At 32.2% G+C, this 27,199-nt stretch overlaps 1 protein-coding gene across 5 annotated transcripts in view; it reads right to left on the bottom strand.

Annotated features, from left to right (window-relative positions):
* The window catches only part of LOC6041749 (hemicentin-1), a 321,332-nt gene that overhangs the window by 211,101 nt on the left and 83,032 nt on the right, over positions 1–27,199 (bottom strand). For all 5 annotated transcript variants that reach the window (XM_038258593.1, XM_038258592.1, XM_038258596.1 and 2 more), the window contains one exon: positions 1,942–3,069. In XM_038258593.1, the coding sequence (XP_038114521.1) occupies positions 1,942–2,200 (259 nt within the window). In that variant the 5' untranslated portion in view covers positions 2,201–3,069. The remainder of the gene's footprint in view (positions 1–1,941; positions 3,070–27,199) is intronic.

The raw sequence follows: 27,199 nt of genomic DNA, 5'->3' as shown, positions 1-27,199 counted from the left end.
TTTAAGATAAATAAAAGATATGAAAATGAAAAAAATTGGACCATATTTTCATTTGAAAACTGTGTATTTTCTGGAAAAGTCTGGCCGCATCCGAAAACAGATGGATAATTCGAAATTTGCGTGGCAACTCGCCCAGGTTCAGCACACTAGCTTTCATCTGCATTTAGGAGAATCGAAATCGGATTTATGGGAGCTGAGAACGGCGCGACACAAAATTTTGCAAAATTTTACCACATACGAACATCACTCGACCTCCACGGAATTTATTTTCTCAAAATTCGAGGGTTCGAGATAGACGAGTTCTGTCAAGGTGAATCGATAGAGCGTTGAAAATCGATGCAGTGTGATTTTTTAGCGATTTTTCGGTTTAAAATTCATGCTGAATCGACATGTTTATGAAGCTGGAAATGACGTCCTGGCTTAAAGTAAAACCTATACCTTTCTTTAGTAAGAAAGGCAAAAAAATGTTTTTTTTGCAAATCAAGTGAAATTTAAAACAATCTGGAAATTTTTAACCATGTTTTAATTATTTTTTTTTTCAATGCAGTCCTAATTCATACCTACAACTTTGCCGAAGACACCAAATCTATCAAAAAAATCCTTCATAAGATACAGATTTTCAAGTTATCATATATCATTTTTGTATGGGCAGCTGCCAAATTTGTATGGAAAATGTAATGGACAAACGAATGATGTAAAATGGCTTCTTTGGGCATACCGAAGGCACCAAAAAAGTTTCAGCCGGATTTAAAAATGCAAAAAAATGAATGACTGAAATCTCAGAGAATTGCTCAAAAACAACTGGATGAAAATATGACCGAATCCATAACCAGCCAAAACAAATGAAAACTGTCCCAATAAAAAATTTGCTTGCGTTCGTTACAAGTTACCTTAAATTTACAGTTTGTAAATATTTTGATTTTGACCAGTTTTTTTTTTTAATTTTTTGCTTTTAAAAGTTAAAACGTAACTTAATCCACCTTTAGGTGGTTGGTGCCTTCCTCTCATTTATAGAGTGATTACAATCCCCTAAAGTGTCCACATGGTTTATGGATCTCCCCTTACGTGATCGCAGCACGGGACCATTTGAGGTTATGTAAATTCAGAACATTTTTTAAACTGCTTGTAACTTTAGATAGCTAAGTCAGATTTTGGAAATTCTTAATCCTTAAGAAAGGTCTTCTCATATGCTTTCTAAAAATATATAACATGTGAGGGTTTCATGAAAAAACCACCCTTTTTACCATAATTTTAGTTAAATATGAACAAGTTTTTTTAAAATAACTTTTTAAATACATGATAAAACTGCATGAATTTAAATAGCAACTTAGGGGACGTTAAGACGGACCGATTAAAACCATTCCGGCCAAAATCGGTTGAGCCTGTGACAAGATTTTCCAGTGACATTGATTCGGTACACATGTCTACATACAGCCAAACACACAGACATTTGCTCAGTTGGTGATTCTGAGTCGATATGTACAAATGAAGGTAGGTCTAGGAGGTCTAACTAAAAAGTTCGTTTTTTGAGTGATTTTATAGCCTTTCCTCAGTAAAGTGAGGAAGGCAAAACTTTAGTTAATTTGAAAAAAAAAAAATCGTCAAAAAGCAAACAACCAGGATGAAATAATTTTAAATAACTAATAGCTTTTAGAAGCATAAACTAAAGTTTTACAGGCGAAACCATAAAAAAGTATTAAAAAACATTTTTTATAAACGATATGGTAAATGCTTTTCGTAATTTTATTATGCTATTCCCTTAAACATTTGCCCTCAATTCCCAACCCAAACAGTCCCAGCAGCGATGCCACGGTAAACCCACTGAACCACACAGCCTCTGCTGTGTACGCCACTTCCGGTGTGATAAATCCTTCCCCCTCCTCTCGAACCAACAATCCCCTCTCATCCTTCCCCCCACAGTCGTCGCCAATCCCAACTTACCTATACTAATATTTACAATCAATTGTGTCAGCAGCGCCACGGTGATAAACGTCAACAGGTGCAGATGGGACTGCCGCCGCCGCCGCCGTATTTCCCGACTTTTGGCAACACTGCCGTGACAGTGGCTGCCATCTGTGCTGAGTTCCGCCGACGGACCGCTGACCTGCAACCTGGTCAGTGCTTCGTCATTTTCCATCGTTGTGGCTGCTTCTGTGGACCCCTCGACGACGACGGTTTCCTCGCGTCGTTTTAACCTCATTCTAGCTGAACGGAACGGAACTTCTCTGCCTGTTTGAGGTTATGATTTGTTTATCGAAATCGATATTTCACCGGCTTTAGGAGTTTGAGTTTTTTCTCTTTCAGTCGACGTCGTTGGAAAATTTACGAGCTCGTATTTGCTTTGATTTTCACTGCTTCGGCAATTTTCCGCTAGCTCGCAATCTCCCCCTCGCCCTTTTTTTTGGAATTTTCCTTTCGACTAATGGTCGTGATTTGTTTTATCTTCGCTCGTTTTCCCTTTTTTTCGAGCAAACTCCACGTTAACACTTTCAGCCCCAGCTTTGTTGGAAAATCGATTTGTTTGAATTTTCTCTGTTGCCACTCGCGCCGCGATTCGATCAATTTTTCATAATTTTTGCACTATTTTCCGCGTGCACACTCCACGAAGAAAAACAACTATTCTACCTAAAAAATCAACTCTAGAACCACCTAAAAATCACAAACTTTTTTTTTCCCACTGACTTTCACTAAACCGCAAAGTTTTTGTTGCCTTTTGCCTCCCCCTGCAAAAGTCGAGCGAATTTATTCATGAACAGCACTCGACACTTTTCGCTTGCAACACTTTTTCTATAAATTTTTCATCATTATTTCGGCCAGTCTTCCCACACACACAGCCTCCGCCGTTCGTTTGCCAACCAGTCTTCCCGTTGCGTCACTGCACGCTAGCAGCAGGAGAGCAGGCGATTATGAGGACGGTGATGTGCATAGTTTTTGTGCAGCACGACGACGACGACTTTCATGTTTTGCACCAGTTGAGAATGGTTTGACGGGGGTTTGGAGGGGGGTTGGACCGCGGAATTCTCGTCAGCAGCACCAGCAGGACTTCATGGCGGGCTGGATGATGATGACCTGGAATGCAACGAGAGAGAGAGAGAGAGAAAAGGATTCGTGAAAATTTTTAATGAGGTTATTTTTAGCGTGTGTGTGTGTGTGTGTTTGTGGTCGTGTGTGACGTTGGTTTTGATTTGTGAAAGTAGTTTCTTTTTCTCTTTGTTTGAGGCGTTTGCACTGATTCTATTCAGCGTTAAATGTTGAAAGCTCTGAAGCCAGCGTTGAAAACTCGGTTGAATATCTCGGGTGTTGGCATAATTAACCATTAAGTTTGACCTTTGTCTAAGTTGAGTCTTTCTCGGAACAAGCGCAATAACATATTTAACCACAGACTGTTAATAAACTTGGCAAATGGACTTCAAAAATTATTTATTCTTCTTTTTTACTTTCTTTGGTTATGCGATTTGTTTTGTTTATTTTTTTTTATTTTTCAATTTTTTTATTTTGTTTTCTTGTTTTTTCAGTTTTTGATTTTTTTTCAGTTATTTTTGGTTTTCTTTTGTTTGTTGATTTTTTGTTGGTTTTGGGTTATTTAGTTTAACATTTGTTGATTTTCTTGTTAACCCGAGCAAACGGAAATAACTTGGGAATAACATTGTTTGATATTGGAAAATACTATGCCAATAACATTTTATGTTATTTATAACAAGAATTGTTATTCGTCGTTATGATTTTTTTGTTATTGGATCGTTATTGTAATAATAGACAGATAACACTTTTAGTTATTTTTCGAACAAATCTTTGTTATTATTTTTTGTTATTTTAACAACTAATCCGATCATCCCAATAACATTTAGAGTTATTCTTCCATAACAAAAAATGTTATTCCAAAGTTGTTTTGGCTCTCAACCAATATCAGATCAATAACAAATTCTGTTATGATAACATAAACTGTTATTGAACTCTTATGAAAAAAAAAAGATTTTGCAGGAAAATTCCATAACACTGTTTGTTATTTAAACAGTATTTGTTATTGAAATGGCATGAATTTTGTTATTACCGTCTGCCCGGAAATGTCTTTTTCTCGGTTTTTTTTTTATAATTTTTAATTCTTGATTTCAACATAGTTTTTTTTTTTTTAATTTTGAAGTTGATATTATATGGGATGTTGTTTTTTGTATTTCTGGTTTTTATTTAATTTTTTTTAATTAGTTATTTTAGTATTCAGTTTTTTTTGTTTTTCTTTTTGTGACTCCAGTTTTTTTTTGTATAATTAAGATTTGAGATTTTTATGGTGGTGTTGGTTGTGATGAATCAGCTGTTGACAGTTGAGAAATTGCAGAATGAGCCTGTGTGGACATTCCAATTGGATTAAAAGTTCCGTTATCTAAAACGGCTCATATTCGAGAGTATCAGAAGTGAAATTAAATTTTGTGATTAATTCACCTTTGGAGTGCTACTGCTAATATAAGTGTGAATGTGAAGTGAATCGAAGAAAGTTGGAACAGGAAGATTTAAAAAAAAATGCAGTTTTGGTGTGCATAATTTTTCTATTGTGAAAGCTTTCAAAACGTGTGCATTGTCGCCACTGTTGAAGGTCAACTGTGTTTAATGCAGTTGCATATGACGGGATTGAGTTACACGACAGCGACACGACAGAGTGAGACAGCACGACAAGTCGTTGGACCTGTCACTATGATCATCAGGACTTCAGCTGAAATTTGGTGAGATCTTTCCAAAACAAACGAATAACAAAATCTGCCTACTAAATACGCGCTGATTTCTCGTCCACGGATAAGAAATCGGAAGTTCTAAATAACGTTTGAATCCGATTGATACAAACGTTCTTTAGGGCGGGGCTTGTCGATTCAAGCTGAAGTACCTCGCGCACGGCTAGCCTGCGTAGAAATGGGTCACCGAAGCTCGGCAGAGCTAACACTCTCCAAATGCCTATGCGAGTTATTTGCATGTATAGAATATTAACCTAAAATACATGGAAACAACTCAATTTGTAAGAAAGGACCGCGTGGTCCCGTTTGGTTGGTTGCACACACACACACACACACACACATTAAGATTTGAGATTTTTATTGACGGTTTAACAATTATAACTACTTTTCTTTTCCTTTTGACTATTTTGTTTTTTTTTCTGTGTTTGGAAATTTTGTCTTTAGTTACGTTTTTTTGTACTTCTGTAGTTGTAGTTTCTGCTGCGTTCATTTTAGAGCAATTCTCTACCAAAACCGGAAATGGATTTTATTTGAATTTTTTGATTTGGCTCAAACTTTGTGGGGGCCATCCCTGTGACCAAATAAGCTATTTTGTGTCATTGGTTCACCCATACAAGTCTCCATACAATTTTGGCTGCTGTCCATACAAAAATGGTATGTAAATATTCAAACAGCTGTAACTTTTGAGTGAATTTTTTGATCAATTTGGTGTCTTCGGCAAAGTTGTAGGTATTGTTGAGGACAATTGAGAAAAAAATAGGTACACGGAAAAAAAATTTGCAGATTTTTTTATCAACTTTTTTTCACTAAAACTCAATTTCCCAAAATACGTATTTTTTGATTTTCGAGATTTTTTGATATGTCTTAGGGGACAAAAATCCGCAACTTTTGAGCTATCGAGAAACATGGTCAAAAAATCTGCCGCCAAGTTATGAATTTTTGAAAAATAGTGATTTTTGAAAAAAAAAATCCAAATTTCATGCAAAAACAAATTTGAAGTTATTTTTTAATGCAAAATTGAATTTGCAATCGAAAACTACCCAACAATTTTTTTGATAAAGGGCTTCGTTTTCAAGATATAGCCACCGAAAGTTTGATTTTAGCAAAATATGTGCAGTTTTTCGATTTTTAAAAATAGTGACCATGAGCGACCATTTCTAAAAATATTTTTTTTGAAAAGTTCAGAAAATTTGCTATAAAATTGTTTGAGAGACATTGAAAATTGGACCTCGGGTTGCTGAGATACAGCTGCTTTAAGAAAAAAAAAAACACGAAAATTGAAAATTTCTAAGTCTCACCAAAACAACCCACCATATTCTAATGTCGATATCTCAGCAACTAATGGTCCGATTTTCAATGTTAATACATGAAACATTCGTGAAATTTTCCGATCTTTTCGAAAAAAATATTTTGAAAATAAATAAATCAAGGCTAACATTTTAAAAGGGCCAAACAATGAATATTACGCCCATTTAAAATGTCAGTCTTGATTTATTTATTTTTTCAAAATATTTTTTTCGAAAAGATCAGAAAATTTCACGAATGTTTCATATTTTAACATCGAAAATCGGACCAATTTTGCATTAAAAAAAAACTTCAAATTTGTTTTTGCATGAAATTTAAATTTTTTTTACAAAAATCACTATTTTTCAAAAATTTATAACTTGGCGGCAGATTTTTTGACCATGTTTCTCGATAGCTCAAAAGTTGCGGATTTTTGTCCCCTAAAACATATCAAAAAATCTCGAAAATCAAAAAATACATATTTTGGGAAATTGAGTTTTAGTAAAAAAAAAGTTGATAAAAAAATTTGCAAATTTTTTTTCCGTGTACCTATTTTTTTCTCAATTGTCCTCAACAATACCTACAACTTTGCCGAAGACACCAAATTGATCAGAAAATTCACTCAAAAGTTACAGCTGTTTGAATATTTACATAACATTTTTGTATGGACAGCAGCCAAAATTGTATGGAGACTTGTATGGGTGAACCAATGACACAAAATAGCTTATTTGGTCATAGGGAAGGCCCCCACAAAGTTTGAGTCAAATCAAAAAATACAAAAAATAAAAATGTATTTTGGGTTTTTTTATTATTTTATTGAGATATTTTTGGTATTATTTTGTTTGTTGGTTTTGATTGTTACGTTTTATATTTTTTATGATTGTAATGCTTTCTAACGTTTATTTCCTTCTTGTGTTTTTTTTTTGTTTTAGTTTGGTAGTTTATTTTAAAAGTTTTTTTGAATTATTTCGTTTATTTACAAACTGTTTTTTTTTAATTGATTGGTTCTATGGATTTGAGGTTTTTTTTAGTTTTTTAATGTTGTTGGTTTTTTTTTGCAATTTTATTAGTATTTACATTTTTCGTTTATTTTTTTTTACTTCTTTTATTTATTTGATTTTGGGTTTTTTCAGTTAATTTTATTTTTTTTATTTTTTATTATTTGTTTATTTAATGATTTCAGTTTGTTTTTATTTTTTTATTTTTTTTTGTTTTGTTTATGGCATTTGACTTTTTTGCTGTCATAACTTTTTGCTGTTTTTTTCTTTGAGACTGGTTTTGGCTTAATATTTTTTTTTTGTTTTATTGTCTTTTAGCATTTTTTTATGAATTTAAGTTTTTTGCTATCTTTTTTTTTGTGGGTTCTTTTTTCGGAATCTTGTTCTTTTTTGTATTTTGGCTTTTCATGTTTAAACATTTTTATTTGTTTTGCTGCATTTGTTATGTTTTTTTATTGGTAAGTTTTTAGTTTTTGCATTTATATTTTTTCCTCAATTTTCAGTTTTCAGCTGTTTATTTTTTTTTGTATTTTTTTCTTGTTTTTTTGTTTCTTATTTATGATTTATTTTGATTAAGTTAAAAGTTTATTTGATTTTTTGTTTTGTGGAAAATGTTTTTTTTGTTTATTGGTTTTCTGATTTTTATAATAATTCATCTGATGGATTTGAGTTTTTTTTTACTTTTATTTTTAGTTACCTGATTTTTTTTCTAAGACCGTTGCAAATATTTTTCAAAGTTTATGTCACCCCCGCCCCTTCAAAGTTGGCCTGAAAAATCAGGGAGCAAAAAAAATATTTTTTTCGAAAAACTTCACAATTTATTGAAAATTTAAGTTTAACCAACTGAAAACCAGTTTAAATGCATTTTATAACACTTTTTTCAGCCAATTGTTGAAACCTAGGCTTGTAATTTCAATTTTGATATCCCCCCCCCCCCCTCCCTTCGACTTTGGTCAGAGCCGAGGGACATAAACTTTGAAAAATATTTGCAACGGCCTTATTGTTATTCAAGTTTTTTTTGTTTTATTCTGATTCATTTATTTTCTTTTTTTAATGTTTTTGAATTTCTTTGGTTTACATTTTTCTATTCATGGGCTCTCAGTTTTTATTTTATCTTATGCATTTTAGACATTTATGTTTATGAGGATTTCTGTTTTGTTGTCTGTTTGTTAATTTTGTTAATTTTGTATCTGATTGTTAATTTTTTATTTACTTTATTTGTTTTTTAAATGGTTTTTACGATTTTTGGATAACTGCTTTAATTGTTTATGATTTTGAGTTATTTGTTTTTTTCTGTTTTTTTTTCTGTGTTCATTTGAACATTTTATTAAAATTTTCACTTGCACATCAGAAAAAAAAAACAAATAAGGTTGTTCTAAATATTCCAAGGGGATCTTATTTGAGTTTACCAAAAATGACTAGTTATCAACTATTACTATTGAAACAATGTGCATAGTTCTGAGAATTTTGATCTAAAATAAAACTTCTAGGTAAAACAATCCCAGCATTTCTTCGCAAACAGAAACCCAAGCTAACGAAACACTTTTTCAATCTACTCTGTAACGCTTGAAGTATCGCTTGTTCTCGAATCAAGTGCAATTTTCCAGCTGGAGGGATTAATTTCCATAGAATTTATTTGATGAACCAAGAAGAGCCGGGCAAACTCCGGTAAACCACTGCACTCAAGTGCAGCGAAATGAAATAAAATGAATCATTCAACGTCGGTTTGCTCTCTCTCTCTCTTCAATTTCCATTGCTAAGGTATTCCAATCAGTTTCCATTCCGATTAAGACCAAACCACCTCCACCATCGGCTCTTGTGGTGTGCGTTTGGTTCTTCTTTTTTTTTACTCGTTCAGCCTCCGAGCACCAATCTGGTGCCGTCCCAGGCCAATCTTCATCTGGGCATTTTCACCCCAACACCCTTCACCCACCCTCCCACCCACCGATCAAACGAACGAACCGCGACCGGTGATTCGCAATCAGTCAAAGCTGCTTCCGTTGCTACCGGCCTAGAGTTGCGTCTTTGTGTGTCGGCGAAGGGGGACTTTCCCATAACTAGCAGAGGAAAAAAAGAAGGTTTTTCCGTTTATCTCATCATAATAAAAGGCTACCAGAGTCCGCACTCAACCGTGTTCGGCTCATTTTCCCGTGTTTATTCTTCGAGCTTCGAGCTTTGCTCTGCCGGTTGGGTACCGTTGGAGGGGGTGAAATTGATGCAAATGCCAATTATAAATCTACTTCATAAAAAATAATTCCTCAACATTGTTTTATCAATGAAAAAAAAACAACAAGTATTAGCACAACCTTGCTTTTCAAACCTTAAAAAATCAATAAATGCGATATGTGATGGAATAGCAAACAAGTTTTGAAACTCCTAAAATCCTTTGATTTGATTTTAATGAGACTTATAAATAATCTTTATAATCAAAAAAAAAAAAATCTAAATTGGGGTGCATGAATTTTTTCATGTTCTTACGATAAACTCATTTAAACAATTTAAATCTCTATATCTAAACTAATAAGAGTTATTTTTTTCAAAATCCGAAACAAATAAATTTTATGACTTGATGACATAGCACAAAATTGTGACCATTTGGAGCTAATTTGGCCTTGTATTCTGATCCAGCTAGCCGAATAACGATGGTTCAAAAACTAAATATTTTCGGCAATTTCCGTCAAAACCACATTTACAAAATATCATACCTCTGGAACGGCTGAACTAATTTTAGCTCGCCAAGTTGCAAAAACAGGTGATTTATTGAACTTTTAAATATTAAGAACCTCAAGTACAAATTTTAACAAACAACAATTTTAATTAACAATTAATTTATTTTTGAATAAGGTTTTGTTTTTTAAGGCTTGATATTCATGCCAAAAAAAAAATAATATTTCTTGTAATTTGAAACGAAATTCAGAAGCATTTCAACAAAAAGTACAGATCTTTTGTTTTCTAATTTAGTTTGCTTAAGAGAAGAATTGAAGTGATTAAGCACTCGGGAGTAGTCGAACTCAAGAAATTTCTGGAAATACTCGCTAGGCGCATTTTACAGTGAAATCTATTATTACGCGATGCGTAATGTTTTTCTATTTTGTCAATTTCTATGGAACGACGCAACATTGATTGAAATTTTAAAAGCAATGTGTAGGTTTTGTTCAGATCTACAAAACGCCTATTGAAAGTGGCTAGCTTGCTAGTCATTAAGGTGTGTAATTGTTATGAAAACCTCAGTACTTAGATATTTGGAAGACCTATGATTTAAAAATAACTTTACTGGTTGTAAAACGAATTTTTCATTCAAACTTTGGAAGTATGGCTTGTTTTTCTTTTCAATTTTTATATTTATTAATATGTTATGTTATGTTATGTTATGTTATGTTATGTTATGTTATGTTATGTTATGTTATGTTATGTTATGTTATGTTATGTTATGTTATGTTATGTTATGTTATGTTATGTTATGTTATGTTATGTTATGTTATGTTATGTTATGTTATGTTATGTTATGTTATGTTATGTTATGTTATGTTATGTTATGTTATGTTATGTTATGTTATGTTATGTTATGTTATGTTATGTCATGTTATGTTATGTTATGTTATGTTATGTTATGTTATGTTATGCTATGTTATGTTATGTTATGTTATGTTATGTTATGTTATGTTATGTTATGTTATGTTATGTTATGTTATGTTATGTTATGTTATGTTATGTTATGTTATGTTATGTTATGTTATGTTATGTTATGTTATGTTATGTTATGTTATGTTATGTTATGTTATGTTATGTTATGTTATGTTATGTTATGTTATGTTATGTTATGTTATGTTATGTTATGTTATGTTATGTTATGTTATGTTATGTTATGTTATGTTATGTTATGTTATGTTATGTTATGTTATGTTATGTTATGTTATGTTATGTTATGTTATGTTATGTTATGTTATGTTATGTTATGTTATGTTATGTTATGTTATGTTATGTTATGTTATGTTATGTTATGTTATGTTATGTTATGTTATGTTATGTTATGTTATGTTATGTTATGTTATGTTATGTTATGTTATGTTATGTTATGTTATGTTATGTTATGTTATGTTATGTTATGTTATGTTATGTTATGTTATGTTATGTTATGTTATGTTATGTTATGTTATGTTATGTTATGTTATGTTATGTTATGTTATGTTATGTTATGTTATGTTATGTTATGTTATGTTATGTTATGTTATGTTATGTTATGTTATGTTATGTTATGTTATGTTATGTTATGTTATGTTGACAATTATTTATATATTTTTTTAACCTTTAGCACCTTTTTAACTCGCTTATTTTTGAGGATTTTTTTTATGGTAGGGGAAGGCTAATTAATAAAGATAATCTAGCCTTAATAATAATTAAAAAAATGCATTTCATATGAAACGATGAGAATAAAATTTATTTTTTTGAAATTATTTCTCTTTTTTGGCAAATGTGTGTTTTTTATGTTTTTTTAACAACCTATTCAAATTTTCAGTGTTTCTAAATCAAAAGAAAGCACATACTTGAATTTGCTCCTGAAAAATCAGGACAGGTTTACAACAAAAATATCTGTTTTTCGGTATATTTTTTACCTTGATAACAAAAGTCGTTTTACGCGGTGGCGTTACGCCCTTTATTTCATCGATTTCTCTCAAACTATACAATATTTTTGCATGCTTAAGTGTTTGTAGATCTATACAAAACCTTAAAATTACTTTCAAAAGATTCAAAAAATTTTACTTTTACTTTACTTTTTTATGTTTATGGAAAACGTAACGCATCGCGAAAAAAGAGAATTCTCTGTTATATTTGATATGAAGCATAGGATCATCATTTGGAACTAGATACGTTGAGGCTAATGAACTTCTCTGACGAAAACATGAGTATTTTTGCAAACATTAGAGAACCAACTTAATTTGAAGATTATTTTGAAGTGCTTTTAAAACTGTTGGGAAAATGTTGCTATATTTCATAGCATTGCTTCATTTCTAAGAACATATGAAACATATTTTTAATAAATAATTATACGCAAAAAATGGTAAATATTTTAGAGGTATTTTTTGTGCATCTGTAAATTTGGTCATCTTTTGCAATTTAATTGGTATTTGTGTGGCTTGATAGAAAATAAAAGCGCAAACAGGAAATTAAGTTTTTCTTTAATTACAATTTTGAGTTATGTGTTGCCCTTGTCCATGGCCTTCAAAACGTAGAACTAGGATTTACCTTAAATCGCTTACATCGCAAGAACTAGGTAATTGCTCATTTGCTCCGTATGTTGGACAAAGGTACGTACTATACGGGGCAAAGTGATTTTCAGTTAATTTTTGTGTAAAAGTTAACTTTTCATCAAGATTTCAATTGGGGGTTGTTTTTTACCAAATGATGATAATTTTACGGTAAATTAAATTATTTAAACTAAGCAATACTTGTATAACTAAAGTTTCATTTTTTACGGTTAAAAACCTTCCTATTTTTGCATAAGTTATATGTTTTGGTCCTGTTTTGGCAGAAGTACTATGTTTTGTGATTTTGAATCAATACCATCAGAAATTAAATTTATCCAATGTGTTTTAATTTTTTTATACAAAAATGTATTGAAATTTTAGTCACAATTTTTTTTGGGAAAAGTGATGGAAGAGGACATTAAAAAAAATAAATGTTAGCAAGGTAATTGTCTAGGCTAAACATTTATTAAAAGGTTTCAAACATTTCGTGAACCTGAAGTTCTATAAACCTTATTTTGTAAACTTCAAATATTAGACAAAAATGGCTTTTTTCACTTTATTTTTGTAAAAAACATAAAATTGATTCTAAGACAAATCGAAACCCTAACTATGAGCTTTTCAGGTTGAAATAAAATATTTAAAAGGCTGGTGCGCACCTTTGCCCCGTACTGCTCTACTCAAATAAAACAGCAAAAGTAACGCTATAACACAATTGATAAGAATATGTTTTCTATATTCAAAGAAAATGGTTTCTTATCAATTTAAAAGAGAAAAATGTGAAAACAAAGTTAAATGCAAAGAAATCAGAAAAAAAATAATGAATCAAAAACATACAACATACATTAGAGCGTCCAATTTCCCGTCCCGGGAAACAAAATCCCGGGAATTCCCGGGATTTCCCGGAAAAAATATTTCCCGTTTCCCGGGAAATTGGTAAATTTCCCGGGAATTCCCGAAATACAAGCGAAAGTATACATTTTCCTACCTTTTGGCACCAATGTTTTGAAATAACACAAAAAGTAATACTAATTAGCTAACCTGATTTGATTTTATTCATTTCAATCTACTGTTCATTTTGAAATAATCAGCATGTCTGTGAATTTCATGTCAAGGTTTAATTCAGACAATATTTATTTTTAAAGCATTCACAACTAGGAATATTATTTGCTTACATGATGGGCAACAAAAATTACGCTATTATGGAATGAATATTATTTATTTTATTTTCGACAACCTTTCTTAACGAAATTTTTTGTTGAATCATTAAATTTTGAAAATAAGATATTCACCTCTTCCTGCCATGAATTGAGATGTGTTTAACATTTTTGTTTACCTTGACCATATCGGATGAAAATTGAATTGATATAATAAAAATTTTCAAAAAGGGTTGTTTGAAGTTACAAATTTATGAAGCACTTGAGCCACCGAGGCCGTAAGAGGATTAAACATATTTAAAATATCGTTTATTTTCAACCACTTTTGTACTATGTAAATGATTTTATTCTATTTAATTTATTAGGCCATATAACAATATAACTGAAATCATACCATAAATGGATCCATGAAAAATCACAAAAAAACAACTTCGTATCATATGAAATTTATCCAAAGAATGCAACCATATTTCAAGAACTCGCTTGAAATATTTAAATATACGGTACGATTTTTAAGACAGCATAAAAAATTAGAAAATTTACATATTTTCTCAAAGTTGCATGATTTTTTACAAGCAGTCAAGCCATTAATTAATCCTCACACTCATTTTGACCATTAAAGTTGCTGTTCTATACAATTCTGTTGCAAAATATAAACCAGAAACAATATCAGAATAATTTTCGAAAAAAATAAAATTTCCCGGGAATTTCCGGGATTTCCCGGGAAATTTGTTGAAAATTTCCCGTTTCCCGGGAATTTTGTAACCCCGGGAAATTGGACGCTCTAACATACATACATTCAAAAGAAAATCGAACCTTACCAATTGCTTTTTCAAATTTTTTTTTCAATTAATATATTCAATATTTCATAGTATGTCAAATTTATCAAAAAAACATTATTCTTAAGTATTGATAAATATAAAAAAAAATATTTTTTTTGGAAAAAAAGTCAATTCACATGATACACTAGAAAATTAAAAAAAAAACTTTGAAGCAAATTTAATAATTAAATGATTTATGTAAACAAACCACTATTTCGAAATAACGAAAAATAAACCTCACCCCACTCTACTGTACCCATCATCCTCGTGTACCGAGCCTCAGCAAGCGAAGTGCTTACTCTTTACTCTTTTGTCGCCTGCGTCGTCGTCCTCATCATCATCGTCTTCGTCCTCTGTATATCGAGGGGGGCGAAAACTCTCCTAGGTGTACCTTCGCACTAACCACACACCATGAAAAGCGTAACAGAGCCACAAGGTTTTTTTCCTTCCCGCCGTCAGCACTGGCGGTGGTAGTCGTTGCTTCTTAGGTAAAGTGTACCCAATATTAGCCTGATTTCCCCCGAGATGTAATTACATTACAACGCGAAGTGAAGCATAAAATAAAAATGGCCAGCTCAGCAGCCAAGGAAAGCCACGTGTAGGTTTGCACCGTGGAATGTGTGTGTGTGCGCGCACTTGCTGAGTACAGACCTGGAGTACACGACCAATCTGCACATTCCGTGAAGATCTATGCACGGAGAATTTTGTAAAATTGAGAAATGCTTCCAAAATTTAGTTTTTTTTTTGTTAATTTTTAAAATATTTCAAATAAATAAAAAAGTTTGAGAGAATTTCCAACAAATTTCTCTCCGTGCTCGAACGGAAAAAAAATCAAACACCACAACTGGGAAATTCCAAGTTGTGGAAAATTGTTGGTTTTCACTCCCCGTCCTTCTTTTTTTCTACATCGCGTTGAAACAAAAACATAACAGGTAATGTTGGCTCATGTATGTTTACACAGCGTTAGTGATGACTACAAGGATAGGAATGGCGTTGGTTGAGAGGGGGGGGGGGGGGAGGAGAGGCATTATTAGGGTTATGTGAGACTGGGGGCCCGTGAAAAAGTGCTCTGGAGCAACTTGTTTGATTGGTGCTAGCGGGAGGTGGTGGAAGAAAGGGGGTGGAAAAATTGACCGACCATGTGAGAATCACGAAAAGTGTTGGTTTTAATTTTTCAAGCAGTTTAAAACAATGTGCTGAGCTTTGTTGTTTTATCGTGGGTGAAAATTGTACAAACTGTGTTACATCCTAGTTCATTATGACCACAAAGGTTACATCATAATTGTTTGGTGTTTCATCTATTGATGTTATCGAATTGCACTAATAACGCTGAATATCCACCTGCAACTGTCCATTGTACATTCAGTGGTGGAATAGCACTGTTTGCTTTCAATTATAACTACCGAGAAATGTTAACAATGTTGACTTAGTTTATACCCAGCACATGTGGAATATTAAATACATGGTCAAGTGCCGTGGGTGTTGTTTGACGGTTCGTAATTTGACAGGCTAACTAGGGTTTCAAATGGTTCAACTGCTCGTTCTCTTCGTAATAATATAGCTCTCATGTTGCTGACAGGCTAACAATTTCAAAATTGGTGAAATGTCTAATGATGGCCTGCGAGCATATGTTGTCCGCTTACAAAATTATGTTTCATACATTTCTGGAGTTTTTGTTGAAAAGGTCCAATAAACCAAGTTTTCGGTTTTTGCTTTTTGGGTGTTTTTGAACACCCCTGACTCAAGGCGGTGGGTGGCAGTGCGTGGCCGACTTGTTACGCTGTCCGCTTTGTAAGCGGATGATTCTGGGTTCGATTCCCATCTGCTCCAGCCTTCCATCGGATGGGGAAGTAAAATGTCGGTCCCGGCTTTGGTTGTTAGGCCGTTAAGTCATTTCAGGTGTAGGAGTCGTCTCCATGCCATAAGTACAAACAACACACCAAACCAAGCCTACTCCGGTGGAATCGCTGGCGGCGGTTGGACTCGTAATCCAAAGGTCGTCAGTTCAAACACTGGGGTGGAAGGTTCCTTGGAGTAGAAAGAGGTTTGGGTGCTCTCCCCATTCAAGCCTTCGGACTCCTAGGGTCGAGCAGAAACTTGCAATAGAGACCACAAAAGACCCGGGGGTCGTTAATGTGGATGGTTTGATTTTTGACTCAAGGCGGTTTCGAAAACACCCAAAAAGCAAAAACTGGAAATTTGGTTTTTTTTGACCTTCTAAAAAAAACTCCAGATTTGGAAATGTCACAGTAAAGTAAAAATACTAGAAATACTAGGAACGGGAAAATACAGCCGTCAAAGGAGATTTTTTCAAATCAAACTGAATTGCAACTGAAATGAGAGTATTGAACAAATAAACAATAAAAGGAAATTCCAAGAAATTGAAAAATTAATAAGAAATAGATAAAACTCTGCTCAAAATGTAAGCAAAATAAAAATACAAATTTGGCTTAAATGAAACTTCAAAATGCTTTGTGATGGATTATAGTCCGTGCAAAAAAATTTAGTTTGTTCCATGGGTTTCCAGAAGCGTTTTCTACTTGCCAGTCTGCCAAATAATTATTCAAATTATTGGTCCAAAATGATCAATTAAATAAATTACTAAATTACTTTTCACTATGAAGCAACAATATTTAATTTAATATCTAATAAATTTAAGGTATCATTTCTACGTTTCTAAGCTAATAATAATATAAATACACAGAAAAAAATAATGTAAATTTGGAAGCTTTAATTTTGGAAGGTTGAATATTACCTCTTTTATGATGTAATTTTACCTCAATTTAGACTGAAAAAGTGACATTACACCAGAAAAGTGGTAAAACTACACATTTCCAGAGGTAAAATTACACATTTTTTCTGACATAAAAGATGTACCCCTTCCCAGATGTAATATTACCATGATTTTTTTTTCTGTGAGCTAATTCAATAGTTCTTTCAACAATAAAACTTAATAAAATAAAAACACTCAATACAAAGCAAACGGCAGAAAGTGCTATTTTTAAAAAGTCTTAAATTATGCTTTTTATTTTATTTTATTTTATATTGTGAATTTTTTTTAACATGGCAGAATATTTCACAAACGTTTCATGTTAACACATTGAAAATCGTTTCCGAGCTATAGGTGATCAACCTCAAAATTGCACCCGACTAGAGGGTGCTGAAACTTGGTCAGTTTATTGCTAGTCGAATGCCATTAAAATATTGAAGTTGTTTGAAAAAAAGGCCCCCTGACTTTTCGAGCTAAACATAAATTTTGAAAAAAATATTTGCAGCGGCTCTTTTTGAAAACTGTGAAATTCATCAGAATAACGTGTTCTGTTCTTCGAGCATTGGTATGACATTTTTGTTGTTTGTTTATTTTTTTTCTCAAGTATATCAAAAAAAACCGTTACCAAAAATACAGATAATGTTCTATGTGACATTTCCATTAGATTTTATTTCTACAACTGAACATTATTCAATTCTAATTTTACTGATTTTGATTTTTAACATTGAAACGTTTGTCTCAAAAATATTTAGATTTTTTTCAGGAAAATATCTCAGCTCTTAAAAAGAAATATTACAGGACTGTCAATTTCTGCAGATTATGAAAAAATATTTCTTTCTGGATTCATAAAACATTTTTTACTGGGCAATATATCATTACGTTGCCTTTTGTTGTTAATCAGCTTAGCTTAAAAAACATGTTGAAAATAAATTTAGGGAAAGTTTTAGGAGAGAGCAATGGTGAATAAAGCCTTTGAAATACAGAACCAGTATTTTTTAATCTTTGTCTTTTTTTAATCTTTGTGTGGAACTCTTATTTGAAATAAACAACAAAAAATGTTAGGATTGATTATCTAAAAAAATTAAAAATTTTCGGCGAAGAAGTACAATTAAAAAAAAAATACTTTCGTTACTGAAAAATTACTTTGATTACCATGAATTACTAAGTTATTAATGAATTACCTAATTATCAGCTTAAAATCAAAGTAATTATTATTTACTTGCCAGTCTGAACCACGCTGGAAACCCTTGATTTGTTTGCAGCATTTGTAAACAAGTTTTTTTTTTGTTAAACTATCATTGCCAAGACCACGCATTGCTCTCCATTCCATTTTAAACTTGAATCATTGATTTGTAAACAATTTCAAAACAGTTGTTATATTGTTTTCGAAAACAACAACATAATGCGAAGTTTGCTAAAATTTAATACAGTTTGTGAATTAATTTTAAGTAAAAAAAGATCATGACTAAATTTCGAATAATTTTGTTTTAATCCGTAAACTGGAGTGAAAATTTTAGAATTGAAATTATTAAAAAAAACCTCATCCAATATAGCTTCCTTAAAGATTTATATTAATATAATAGGTACTGCGGAAATTGATGTACATTTGAAGAAATATGTAACATGTGCTTAAGAAGAAGCGTTCCAAAAAGAAAATTATAATTACTAAAATCCGAACTCGTTTTCTTTCAAATTTCAGATTAATTGTTTGCAAAACAGGTTTAAGACTGCTTTTAATTTTTCGTAAAAATATATAATAAAAAAAACAAAAATCCATTTTTTTAAGGAATTTGTTTGACTCAAAATGCCTGATAAATATTTTAAAAATTATTTCGAATTATGTTCCTAAAACATTTAAAAAAATGTACCTAAGAACTGACCGAGCCACGTAGCCCAGTGGTAACGCTTCCGTCTCGTAAGCAGTAGATCGGGGTTCAAATCCCGGCTCGGACCAACACAACTGGTGATCTTTTCCCTTCTGGAATCGATTGCTTAGTAAAGGGAAGGTAGTGTATCGTCACAAACTGGACCTTATCACGACACCTTAGGGAGGCAACCTATGGAATGTTAACATTAACCTTAACATGTTAACATTAAGTTGAGAATGAAACTGCCACTGAATCCGCTTTGTAAATGCCGGCCCCGATACTCTTCAAGGGTGTTCCCCTCAGGAACTGGGAAAGATTTACTTTTTACCTAAGAACTAATAGGTAATTCTCTACCAACTCACACGAAATCGGGAAAAGTTGCTCCGACCCCTCTTCGATTTGCGTGAAACTTTGTCCTAAGGGGTAACATTTGTCCCCGATCACGAATCCGAGGTCCGTTTTTTGATATCTCGTGACGGAGGGGTGGTACGACCCCTTCCATTTTTGAACACGCGAAAAAAGAGGTGTTTTTCAAAAATTTGCAGCCTGAAACGGTGATGAGATAGAAATTTGGTGTCAAAGGGTTTTTATGTAAAATTAGACGCCCGATTTGATGGCGTATTCAGAATTCCGAAAAAAACGTATTTTTTTGATTAAATCTTAAATTAATCAAAATAAAAAAATATGCGTTTTTTAACGTTTCAAAAAGTTGAGATATTTTGGATTTTGGGATTTGCTTTGGGGCATTATATTAGCACAAATTTAATGACCCTGTCAAAATTGGTAAAGAAATAATTGGTCTTTAATGCTGAAAAGATCAACTAATCAACCCGTGTATCGAAAAGTATTACTTTTTCTTCCAGAGACTAGGTTTGGTCTTGAAAAATGCACCAAACGTCGAAAATATCAATATTTTAAAATTAAAGTCCCAACTCGTCCAGAAAAGCACAAACCCACCAAGAAGCCTGCCTTTTCGCGTGGCTTGCACTCACACAAATTGCAAAACAAAAAGCTCGTAAAATAAATGGCAAACTTATTGACGCCGGTTTATCGGCAAACAATAAAAATTTACGAATCGTGGCTTCGGCGCCCCCCAACTGGGTTTGGTTTGGTTTGGCCACAACCGGAACGGACAAAAGGAAGCTGCTGTGCCAAGATTTGTGGGTCCCAACTGGGTTCTAGAGTGATCGTAAGTTTCGCTGTTGGAACCATTAGGGAGGTTGGGATGCACTTAGAAGAAGTGACGCTGAATGTCCTTCTTTCTGAAAAAAGTGCCACGTTGCAGCTTCGAACGAAGATGGCTCGCTATTTGAGGGAGGATGTTTCGAGGCTGGGTGTCACTTTGGTAGAGTGAAAAAATATTGAATTGTTTTTGAAGAAAAAACCATCAGAAACTTTTTCACGACAAACGTAAAAAAAATGGGATTCGAATGCAACATAAGAATTTTCGTTCTCATAAGTGGATCGATTTTCATATTCCAAAAAACTCAACTCTCAAATCATTCGCTCAATTGCACCACCCCATCGAAACACTCAAGGGCACACCCCTCCCACATCCCGAGTTTTTTTCCCTCGAAACTGTGGGTGATAATGCCATTCGATTTTTATTTTATTTATGTTTGCAGTGAATTTCAGTCCTGCTGCTGCTGCTGCTTCGAAGGCAAATCTACCCTTGAACTGCGGGAAACATTTGGGGGTGGAGGACGCGTAGACAGAGGGAAAAAAAGCTCCATTTGGAGAGCGGGACCTCCCGCTGGGTTCAGTATTTCAGCAGGGAGCAGTACGTCTCTGGTTGGTGTGACATCGGAGAGGATTCGAGGCATTCGGGTTAAAAGCTTGCGTCGTCGGCAGAAATAAAGCTCCCCCGCAGCGAGGAGCGGGTAGGGCACCAGACAAGCGGGATTGGTTCAGCTCAATTTGCGGCAAGTGATGTTCGATAATGGTGAAATTTAAAGGGAAAACTCACGCAGATAGAATTTTATTTATTCTATTCATAAACATTTGAATTCCATATTGCATTTTTAGATTCTTTACATAATTTTAAATATTTTTGAAACGAATAAAGCTCATGGAAATCACAAAAAGTGACTTCTCTTATTAGAATCGTTTAAAGTAATTACAGGAATTTTAATAATATGTTTTAGTTGATCATTTTTCAATTTTCAATTTTCCAATGCCCACATTTCTTTAATTTTTGAAAATATTCGATGTGTTTTAGGAGACATTTTTTTTCAAGAAAACTCGTAAGATGTGGTTTTCTGTCCCATAAAACATATTCACTGTGTAGGAAATTTTAAAATCGGAATATTTTTTTCCAGAAACCATTTTTTAACCACCTAAACAGTCCTCGTCAAAAACTACAACTTTGCCAAAGACATCAAACCAATCAGGAAATTTCTTCAAAGTGTTTTCGACAAAATTATTTTAGGAGACATTCCAAGTAAAATTTTGGACTTTATCAAAGCTGTCACGACCGCTATAAAAACTATCAGCCAAAACCCACATTCAAACCACCAAATCGTAACAGTCTCCCCAGAACCCCGATAAACCTCTGTTAAAACTCAAAAGGACCTCCGCAAAAGGTTGTCACGGCCTCTTTATAAAACCTACATAGGAGTTCAAGGTTTTACAACTGAATCCTAACAACATCCTCAAAGCCTTGATAAAACCTTTGTTAAAACCTAGTCAGTAGTTAAGGAAAAATGACATTTGATAAGTCTTCAAACGTCTTATGCCAAAAAGGTTTTATTTTGGCAAAAAATAAGTATTCGTCTTGCCAAATGATAAAATGGAGATGGTTTGCAAAAATGGCGATGATAAATAGTAGATATTAGAGGTAATCAAAATAATTTCAAAGCTTATTTCTCTAAATTGGAGGCTCAAATTCAGCTGCGGTTGAAATTTTCTTGATAAATGTAGAGGAGATAGAGCCAAAAAAATCAACTCGCTTCATAAAAAATCATTATTTGTAATCATAATTTTTGATTTAAAAAAATATTTTATTGCAATTCTTTAAAAAAAATTGGCCAAACTATTTATTAACATCAATCGCTGTATTAATTATATCAGAAATCCAGCATAAATGAGTGTTTTCGTCAAATCACTTTAGCGTCATATTTATGCACTGCTAATTGGTCGCGTTAAAAGCTTTTTCAGGAGCTTGTGGTTTAAAATAAACTGTTTGCATTCCTAATGGCACTTGACAGCTAAAACAACCTTGGTTTTAAAGAAGCATGCAATAAAACCGTTAGGCATGACATTCCCATTGGGTTTTCAAGATTCTTTTAAAATTTTCATAAAACCTATTTGAAAGCCATTTAGCTTTTATTGTCACAAGGTTTTATGTCCGAGGCATAAAACTCTGTTAGAACCTATTCAATAGCTCTTGCTTATTGGTTGCGGTGATTGCCCAAACAAAACTATTAAGCAATCAAGATGCTACCATAAAACCATAATAAAACTAGGGGGTGGCTAGTTGGTTTAAAAATGTTACTTGGGATAAAATGCTATTCTTTCAAATATTCCAAAAAGGGAAAAAATCTTTAAACGGATTATATTTAAATATTGATTTAAAAAAAGAAAAGATCCAAAACTCTTTAAAATAAATTATGTAACTTTAAATAAAGTACCGTAAACCAGGATGGCTTTGATAGGATTTCAATTTGTTTTTGGAATATTTTCCAACAGGTAAGGGTTTTCTCAAGAATATTATTTTTAAAACATGTACTGGGGTAGGCCACACAAAGTCCATGCACTATTTTGGAAAAAAAGTTGTTTCAATAGTGTTTAGAAAAAAAGTTACGTTAAAAATTCTTAGTTTAAATTCCGGGGTGACTTTGATAGTCATAGTTTTTCTTGTTGAAATCATATTTAAAATGTTCAAACTTTATTTGTACGTTAAATGTACCATCACTAAAGTAGCTGATATAGTTTTTAAGAAAAAAAAAAACAATGTTTATGATTAGTTAACTAAGTTTATAAGCTTTTTAACAAAATACACATAAATTTTAGGTAAAATTGTTAAAAAGTCGGAATTTTGTCTGAAATTTGTTAAAACTAGTTTTGTTTATAAATTTATCGATTTATATTGCATTTTATACTGAATTCGAAGCACGAATCACATGTTTTCACATTTTGTATAAAATTTGTTCTACTGAAAATGCCTATAAATCTGGAGATTTTTTAAAATTATTTTTCAAAAACACATATTATTTGTTATTTACAAACTTATTTAACCTTCTCCTTGTGAAAATTTTTCCAAAGAATCCGAAAATCCATTCCGCTTTCCGATTCAAAATCATGTTCATTGAGAAAATCATGACACTTTGAAAAGCTTAAAATAATGACTTTCATCAACATTTTCTGAATTATGGTAAACTAACTTTTTCAACTTTTCAAAATTTTATGAAAAGTTGATGTACTTTGAACACTTCTCTACCACGGTCAGTATGATTCTAAATCATTCCGTACGTATTTTTATTGTACTCTTTATTTTGCGGAAAAATTGCAAACCTATCAAAGTCACCCCGTTTTACGGTACATTGTTTTCAAATAATAGTCATTTACAGGTATTTTTTTTTTTTATCAGTTTTTCAATTTATGCCATGCATGCCATTTTTTTACATTTTGTTTTCAACTTTGTTGATAAGGCTTTTGTTTACCGAGATATAATCATGCAGCGATAAAATAGCAGATATATGAAATTTTTACCTTGTTGTCCATTTAACTCTCGTTTTTTGGTTACTAATATTTCGGGAACTAATGATTCGGTTCTGATGTTAAAAAATCATCAAAAATAGCTTTTTGAAAGCGCTTAAACACTTATTTTTGACTGTCTGGCTAGAATTCAAATTTCGATAATTTTTTTTAAAGATTACTTGATTACAAAATCGAACCATTATCATTTCAACAATATCGGCATCAAAAACTTGGGTAGTTCTAAGAGAAATCATTTTTTTCAGTTTTGTTCATCGTTGCAGATCTGTCAAAGGAAAACGTATGAGAAATTGAACAAGCTTTCCAGTTAAAAAAATATGAGACTGAAAAATCAAGTCTGTCTTATAGAAATTACCAGCAACAATTAAAAAAATGTATCTTCACAAGAATTGGACATAGAATAATTATCAATATGGAGACTTTTATGTAAAATTGTATGGAAAATCGGTTTTGGAAAATTTTTATGTTGAGACTACTTAAAAAATAATTTTGGTTAATGATTTTTGTATTTTTCAGGAGAGACCTGCCATCCTGCATTTTCCGTGAGTCTTTTGGTAACATCTTAGAATATTGCTTTAAAAATAATTAACGGAAAAATCTTGACATCACCTGAAAATAATACTTTAAATCTTAAAAAATTAAAAATCTCATAGAAGTGGAGTGTATTTTTCTTTCAGTGTTTTTTTTTCTCAGAAAGCCCGTCCAACTTGCTACATGTTTGTCTTTGACCACTTTTTTAAACAATGTCACGGTTTCGAGACAAAGTATTTTTTTTAGATTACAAAATATGAACAAAACTATTGAAATAACTTTAAACGCCCTGCTCAAATTTAATTCTAGAGAGCAATTGGCTTCATATACACAAAATACAAAAATTAAAATGGCTTTTATAAGCCTAGAATAACATGACTACAAAGTTTCATTGAAATCGGAGAGGTTCGAGTACAAAAGTACCGCCAGGGGGGGTGACATTAGGTCTGAAATGTGACATTGGGTCAAAAAGATTTTTAAAGGATTTTATCATTTCTCAGGTGCTTCTCAATGAAACTGAATTCTGTTAAAAGGGTTTTGTAGGGGACACCTTGAGATTACTTAGCTGATAATATCTCGTTGTTGGAACAATTCCTGTCATTCCGGTAGCTGTCTAAAGTTGAGGTACGTTTTTGGCTAAAAATGACCCAAAGTTGATTTTTCGAGAAATCAATGATTTTTCAAAAAAAAAAATCAACTTATTAAAGTTTTTGTTAGAATTGCTCGAAAAGTACCTAAATGTTTAAAATCTCTACATCAAACATTCTACATTAACACGATTCTCTCGAGCTCCGCCTTTGAGCATAATTCATGTTTCGTTTGACCCAATGTCACTCCCTCCCATGTAAGCGTAGAGTTCATCATTCATTTTAGGAAAATGATTGTTATCTATCTAATTCAACGTTTAAAGATTTTGATTGACCTTTATTATTTAATTTTTTCAAAACACTTTTATTCATTTTTTTTTCGTTGAGCCGATGATGCAAAATGACTTCCAGGTAGATTAAATAAAACACCCAAATTTAAATTTTAATATCTGCTTATTTCGAAGAGAAGAATTATTCAGGAATAAAACATAATTTAAGAAAATATATAGTTTAGTTCGCAAATTTGAGTGATTGATCGGCGAACTGGCAAAACATAAATCTGGATTTTTTTTAAAAGGTCCAATACACCAAATTTTAAGTTTTTGCTTTTTGGGTTTTTTTTGATACCCCTGACTCAAGGCGGTTTCAAAAACATTCAAAAAGCAAAAACGGGAAATTTGCTTTATTGGACCTTTTCAAAAAAAAACTCTAGAAATGTTTTTAGAGATATTGCCAAAAACTTGACAGTTAACTGTCTAATACAGAACTTTTCTTTCATCATACAGATTATTTTGGTTGCCATTCACTGTGGAAAGAAAGTTTTCCATCAAAATTTTTCCATTCAGATCGTATTTAAATTACATGAATCAATAACTTTTTTAATTTACATAAAATCATCTTAGCACCAATACAAACAATGAGCAATTCTCTAAGAAATAGTTTTTTTTTTTAATTTTAATTTTAGTATTTTTATTCAAGCTGAATTATTTTAAATGCTTTTAATATGTCCAAAGAAACCATTTTGCATCATTAGTTTGTCCATATAATTTTCCATACAAATTTAGCAGTTCTCCATACAAAAAGGATTTATGAAAATTCATAAATCTGTATCTTTTGAAGGATTTTGTTGATCGACATGGTGTCTTCGGCATAGTTGCAGGTGTGGATAAAGACTACAATGAAAAAATGATACACGATACATTTTTTTTTTAAATTTTCAATTTCACTATTTTTTACTAAAACTTAATTTGTAGAGAAAAAAAAACTATTTTTTTTTTATTTTTGAGGAGACATCAAACTTTTCACTCTTTGACCTAGTTATGAGTTTTAGAATCAATACTGATTTTTTTTTTTCAAAAAATCTAGTTTTCATCGCAAAAAATGTTCAACATAATTGTTTGATGTAAAATCAAATTTGCAATCAAACAGTACCGCAGTGATTTCTTTACCTAACAATGGCTATAACTTGAAAACGGTGCACCTAATCAAAATTTCACTATGACTCGATTTTACATCGAAAATGGAGTTAAATTTTTTTTGCGACCAATATTTCGATTTTTTGAAAAAAAATCACTATTGATTCAACAACTTATAATTTGGTCAAAGATTTTTTGAACATTCGGTAGATTTCTGAAAAATTGACAAAACATATAAAAAATGTTTTTTTTTGCACATCAAGTTTTAGTGACAAAACAGTGAAATTAAAAATGACAAAAAAAAATTACCATGTATCATCTTTTTTCAGTGTAGTCCTTATCCATACCTACAACTTTGCCGAACCCACCAAATCGATCAAAAAATTCCTTCAAAAGATACAGATTTTTGAATTTTCATATATCCTTTTTGTATGGAGAGCTGCCAAATTTGTATGGAAAATTATATGGACACCCGAACAGACGGTAATAACTAAATTCATGCCATTTCAATAACAACGAAGTTGACTTTATAGCTGTCGGCCACCATTGCTAGTACCAACCACTAGTGTCTTCCTTTTATCTACAAGGACTTCGCCGCCCTGGGCTCCTAAGTGTATGAAAGTATGGCACGGAGCGACGGCGCCGAATACCTATATTTACACAAAGAATTTTAGAGCGCCCGCCGCGGGATTCGAACCGGCGACCTCTGGATTGTGAGTCCAGTGCGCGGTCCGATTGATCCACACGGGCGGGACAATAACAAATACTGTTAAAATAACAGAAAGTGTTATGGAATATTCTTGCAAAATTAATTTTTGAATAAGAATTCAATAACAGTTTATGTTATCATAATAAAATTTGTTATCGGTCTGATATTGATTGAAAGCCAGAACAACTTGAGAATAACATTTTTTGTTATGGAAGAATACCTCAAACTGTTATTGGGATGATCGGATTAGTTGTTAAAATAACAAAAAATAATAACAAAGATTTGTTCGAAAAATAACTTAAAATGTTTTTAGTCTGTTATTACAATAACAATCCAATAACAAAAAAATCATAGCGGCGAATAACAAATCTTGTTATAA

This window comes from Culex quinquefasciatus, chromosome 3 (assembly GCF_015732765.1).
Source record: "Culex quinquefasciatus strain JHB chromosome 3, VPISU_Cqui_1.0_pri_paternal, whole genome shotgun sequence".
In the NCBI taxonomy this organism is placed as follows: domain Eukaryota; kingdom Metazoa; phylum Arthropoda; class Insecta; order Diptera; family Culicidae; genus Culex; species Culex quinquefasciatus.
This window is presented reverse-complemented; position numbering and strand designations above follow the sequence as displayed.